The sequence below is a fragment of the Salmo trutta genome, chromosome 20 (assembly GCF_901001165.1).
Source record: "Salmo trutta chromosome 20, fSalTru1.1, whole genome shotgun sequence".
Lineage (NCBI taxonomy): Eukaryota > Metazoa > Chordata > Actinopteri > Salmoniformes > Salmonidae > Salmo > Salmo trutta.
This window is the reverse complement of record NC_042976.1, coordinates 18251443-18257442: the sequence shown is the minus strand read 5'-3', so window position 1 is coordinate 18257442 and position 6000 is coordinate 18251443. Positions and strand designations below refer to the sequence as shown.

General features: G+C 43.0%; 1 protein-coding gene across 5 annotated transcripts in view; it reads right to left on the bottom strand.

The window, feature by feature from the left end:
• Positions 1-494: 494 nt before the first annotated feature.
• Positions 495-6000, bottom strand: part of LOC115155635 (zinc finger protein Helios) — a 28229-nt gene continuing 22723 nt past the window's right edge. For all 5 annotated transcript variants that reach the window (XM_029702445.1, XM_029702446.1, XM_029702447.1 and 2 more), the window contains 3 exons: positions 5012-5149; positions 4476-4607; positions 495-3165 (listed from right to left, as the gene is read on the bottom strand). In XM_029702445.1, coding sequence (XP_029558305.1) covers positions 2303-3165; positions 4476-4607; positions 5012-5149 — 1133 coding nt within the window. In that variant the 3' untranslated portion in view covers positions 495-2302. The remainder of the gene's footprint in view (positions 3166-4475; positions 4608-5011; positions 5150-6000) is intronic.

Sequence of the window (6000 nt, the reverse complement as noted above, 5' to 3'; positions counted from 1 at the left end):
AGTAGCCAAGTGCTCAGCATATGTGGGAACTCCTTCAAGACTGTTGGAAAAGCATTCCAGTTGAAGCTGGTTGAGAGAATGTCAAGAGTGTGCAAAGCTGTCATCAAGGCAAAGGGTGGCAAATATAAAATATATTTTCATTTGTTTAACACTTTTTTGTTTACTACACGATTCCATATGTGTTATTTCATAGTTTTGATGTCTTCACTATTATTCTACAATGTAGAAAATAGTACAAATAAAGAAAAAACGTTGATTGAGTAGGTGTGTCAAAACTTTTGACAGGTACTGTATATTCTAAAAAAACATCTCTAAAACTATTTATTTGCGTCATGCTTGCTTCATAGCGACATGTAATGTTTGTTGATTTGTTTAGACAAAAAAAATAGGCAGACAATAGATTTAAGACAATTATAACATAAAATAGGCCTATACCGTTGCATTAGAACACCTATAGAAATATCTGTTATCAAAGATAAAGGTGTGATTAAATACAAAAATAGGGGCGCTCATTTAATAAGAATAATGCAGTGTGGGAATGTACAATGTACAACAGTATATGAGATACTACAACAACTAAAAAGTGTAAACAGATACTATTGCCAATACTTTACAGTAACAATAAGCTGTTGCAATAGAAGTACCGTATGTCTGTTGCACTATGAGTAGATATATAATTTGTCCACGTCGCTGTCATGTAAACAGAAATAAGCTGCTACTTTGACCAGGAAGGTTACATAGACCAGGCAGGAGAGGAGAAGTTTGAATTGAACAGTGAACTGTTCCTGGCCACATACATAGGGCCAAAGACTATCAAGACAAAAGACACTTCAAAATATGGTATACGCTGCAAAATAAACAGAACAACAGCGACATTACATATTTTGCCAGCAAAATATGAGTTTTCTAAAGAGCAGTATGTACATTGTCTTACGCATTTGTCCAAGTGCACCTAGATTATCATATTTGATCCAAATCAGTGCCATCTCCCTTCATTGGCATTATCCTTCTTAAAAGGCTCTTAGTAAACTCTAAACCACACTGCTTTCTGTCTACTTGACAGTACCAGTGTATCAGTTTAAAGTGCATTGCCATTTGTACTGGGCTAAATCCTTTCCACATCGTTCATATCCACTGTACCTCAGGGTTCGGATCAATTCTATTTAAATTCTATCAACAAAAAAAGTAAATTGCAATTCCAAATTCCAATGCCAATTTTCCTCATTGCTTTTTTTCATTGACTGAATTGAAATGCCATTGATCCCAACCCTGGAGTACAGTGGAGTACATGCACTGACATGTAATCTGCAGAAAGCAGCCTGTTCACTAAAGACACATGAGTGGGGTAAAGGCAAGCTGCGAGAAAGATATGTGAAGTTGCTATTGAATCAGGGAGTGCCTCATCCATTCCCGTCCTCCCCATCCCTCAAGGCATCAGGCTGCTAGTGCAAGAACAGGTTTAGGGAGGCAGGTTGCAGTGCAGTGCTTTTCCTTTCCTCTGTGAAGTGTTGTGGAACTGATAAGGTTAAAGGAACTGTTCTACAGAAAGCAGATAGTTAGCTAGTGTAATGAACAAAACTTTAATAACATCTGTATACAATGTCTGAAAAAGTAAATCAATGTCTGAGTAAGTCTCTATCGTTCTCTTTTATTTTCATTCTTTCTCTCTAGCTCTCTGTCTCTCTCTCTCTCTCTCTCTCTCTCTCACTTGCTCTTCTCTCCCTCCCTCTCTAATGTGGCTGGTGTGACAACACGTCTGAGCAGTTGGCAGTTAGCAAGGCTTTTGACATAAGACAGAGAAGATGTATGTTGCATGAAATGGTTTGGGTGGTGGAGTCAGGGAAAGCCCCCTTGATAAGTTGAGCTCTTACATGGCAGTCTGTGTTGCAGCAAACAAGTGCAACAATACAGTATGCAAGACAAGGACAGTGATAAGACTTATACAACTATAATATAACTACTCACAGTATTAGTTGCTCTTTGACAATCTCAGAGACAGACCACAACAAAACTGAATAGGTGTACTTATTCTTTGTCCTCTTTTTCCCACACGAAGAAATCCCTCACTTCAGATGCATATCTCAACTTTAAAATCTTCAAAACACCTTCAAAAATGAAAATGTGTATTTGGCCCAGACCTTCATATATTTGTTTGGAATTATATAGTCAGTATCATTATGGTGCAGGAAATGTTAGTTAGTTTTCTCTGCCTTGGTTGGTTGCATTGACCACACACAGTTAGTTTAACATCACAGTCCTGGGGTGGGGATGGGGAGGGACGGCTCCTGTCTTGTCCAGCCCTCTACTGGAAGGTGTGTTCCCCGCGGACGATGTGAGATGAGAACTCGTAGCAGTCCTTACTGCGGTGGCCACAGATGTTGCACTCCAGCGGGTCCCTGTAACCATGACAGCCCATGTGGATGGTGTACATAACGTGGTCCAGGAAGAGAACACAGCAGTGCTCACACTGGAACACCCTCACCTCCCGGCCCTCTCGCCCAAACACACGCACTCCGTCCCGACTCGTCTCTGCCGCCTCTCCCCGGACCACCTCCGCTGTCAACCCCACCCCACGCACCTCAGCCCCACCTTGCCCCTCCTCTCTGCCGCCATTGGCTGGGCTGGGTCTGGACCTGGGTCGGGGGTGGGGATTGTTTCTGTGGTTCCTGTGGTAACCCAGCGTCTCCTGTGGGCTGCTCCGGGCAGATTCGGCCGAGTCGAGCCCACTGTTGCTAGGACACTCTCTCTCCTCTCTTGTACCCTGGAGCTGGTGCTGCTTGGGTCTGGTGAGGGCGATGGGCCCGTTGGAGGAGGGAGTAAAGTCAGGAAGAGGAGGGTGTAGAGGTGAAGGATGAGGTGGGGCGTCCCGGCTGCTTGGTCGGTCCATACGGTGCCCCGGCCCTGGTTCCAGGGGGTAGACGTGGTGGAAGAGGGGGTTGCCCATGTTAACCACCTCAGCCATTGAGAGGGATCGGTGTGGACCGTGTGGACCGTGCGGGTGGGGGTGGTGGACCTGGGGTCTCAGGGAGTCAGAGCCCAGGTAAGAGATGGCGTTGTTGATAGCCTGGTCCATCATGTGAGCCTGCATCAGCTCTGCCTCCTTCTCATACTTCAGACTCATGTCATAGCTCAGCTCTGGGTAACTGTAACGCATCATCTTCTCACCTGCACAGAGCACAGAATGCATATTACCACAATGAAACTCACATATGTATGGAGAAAGTGTCTGGTTGAATGACACCTCTTGAAACCATGTTTAGCGACAACTAGTATACTATACATACAAGTGTAAATATATAGTATATGAATATGAGTGCCTGTCACAGTTTAACCTTTTCCCTTTTGAGAAGCTAAGCATTATTTTCTTGTTTTTCTTATTGCATTATCTCAGAGGTTTTGTGTTTAATAGTGGAAATCCCCATCTATCTGAATGCACTGTTTAACCCCTGCAGAACAGGGATGCGGTGAGCTGTTTTGCCCCTCTCTCGATAAGAGCTATGGCAGAGATACAGGTGTAACAAACCACAGAGTGAAAAACATGCCCTCGTCTCTCTCATCCGCTCTCTGTGTCTTGCTCTATCTAATAGTGCAGTGAATTATACCTCACAAACAAAATAATTGTGTTCAGCGCTAATATGCAAAAATTATTGTCGGTTACATACCAACTAAATGTTTACAACTGTTTCGTAATACATAAAAAATAAATGTTTTTGATGATAAGTATTTATTGTAATTGAATGTAGAAATACAGTGGATAAGACCAATGGATCTGAAATCTAAAACAATCGAACAAAAGGCTGAATTCTGTGAATAGTGTGTTCATTACTACCGTTAAATCAAGGTAAGCTTTTTGTTGCTAAACCTCTGCCCAGGCACGCAATTCCCTTTTTTGCATGCATAAACTCCTCCTGTTGCAGTTCGGTCAAACTGAACATAAAACATAAACAATCAAAACTATAAACTGAATTTAACCTAACAGAACAGGTTAAATTCAATCAAAAAATGGAATTAACTAAATACCCCACTAAATACTCAGTGATATGAGGTAGATGCAAAACGTAAACAATATGGTGGGTCAATTTCTGTAACAACTAAGATTGTTGAAGTGAGAGGCTGAACGTCTCAGCTGTTTTGGTGCCCTGGCTACCACTCTGTGAACAGCATGATGCACCCATGTGCATGCGCAGACACTGTGTGTGACTGTGTGAGAGCGAAGTGTTGCATCTCACTCATCTCAATATCTCCGGTGCTGCTCGTGGTAATGTAATTTTGCTGAGTCTACCTTTAATAACAAATGAATAATTATCGAACACTGAAACATTTCAAATAGTTATTGTAAAGAAAAATGAAATGATGTATTGTCCTTCTAAATACAATAGTTATATAAGCTTATATGAGTAATTGTGAGTTAGTGATCCTTGGGGTCAACACATCATTGTGCTCCCCACCACAGGAAGTGATGTGATGATTCTTACCCACAAACTTTTGTGGGGTGGTGCTCTTCCTCTTCCCCAAGTTACTCTGCAGTCTCTCGATGATGGGTGGGCGGTCGAAGGTTGCCCTGGCAACAACCTCGGCCAGGGGCCTCTGCTCTTTAGGGACCTCACCTAGGGGTCAGAGGTCAAAGGAGTGTGTGTGTGTGTGTGTGTGTGTGTGTGTGTGTGTGTGTGTGTGTGTGTGTGTGTGTGTGTGTGTGTGTGTGTGTGTGTGTGTGTGTGGAAAAGCAGAATGAAGGTCTGCACCAAGGCTTGTAGGTAGTAGGTGGCTGGTGTATAAATGTCAAATAACTAAGTAGAGTTCACAGGGTATTCACACTTACTCTACAATAAGGAGGCAGAGAAACAAAATTGGTCTTCAATTGAACTTCATGCTTGAATGATCAATTATAAAAAGAGAAAGTGCAAGGTGCGGAAAAGTGGCAAACAGAAAGCAGATGTTTCCGCATCTACGCCATCAACAGTGCTGTACCATATAGCAGGTCTCTGTACCAGAGCAGGAAATTGACACTCACCTGGATAAGGCCCGGTGATGGAGGTGGGATCCATGGCAACACTCTGAAGGTAGTTATGGCAACGCTCTTTATGCTCCTCCAATGAAATCCTCTGTTTGTAGCTTCGCCCACAGTAGTTGCACTTGTGTGGTTTGCCCACTAAACGAGAGAAATTATATCAAAATAACAAAATATTAATTTAATAGACAGATGGATGGACAGAGAGAGAGTGGGCATGGTCCAAAGCATTTTTGTGGTGACACAAATCTACAGTATGTGGACTCTCTAGGAGGTTGTAGTAAACGCATAGAACCTGTGGAGAACAGAATCTGTGAACTTTCTAGGACAGTGTTTCCAACTCCAGTCCTCAAGTATGCCCAAGAGTACACCTTTTGGTTGTAGCCCGAGACAAGCACACCTGATTCAACTTGTCAACTAATCATCAAGCCCTCAATGAGTTGAATCAGGTGAGTTGGTCCGGGGCTAAAACAAAAATGTGTGCTGTTGGGGGTACTGGAGGTCTGGAGTTGAGAAACACTGTAGGAGGTTGTAGTAAACAAACTGAGCCCATGGAGAAGACAGAAAAAAAGAGGACGGCTATGATGAGCTATGGTGTAATTATACTCCACAACTGGTAGGATCCCTCACACAAACCAGAAACTCGAATACAGATGTGTCCCTTTCATATGCCAAGGAACAACTGTTACAACTCTTCCAGGCGCCAAATACTAGTTTACTACTATGTTGCATAATTCAATGGCCTTGTAGGCCTAGTACAGAGACAGTCAATACGTTCTGCATCCCTTAGTGGGAGGAAAATAACTCCAACATTAGACCTAAACAACGCATGTGCTTCTCCTCAGCAGCTGGAGGTGGGAAGTGATTCATGCTTTCAGTTCCATTCAGATGGGGTTTATGCTGGTGAGACAGGCCAAAACCTCACCTAGCTTTCCCACAGAGAAGATCCATCCGTTGATCCTTCCTTAGTTCCTTCCTTCAATTTTTCCTCC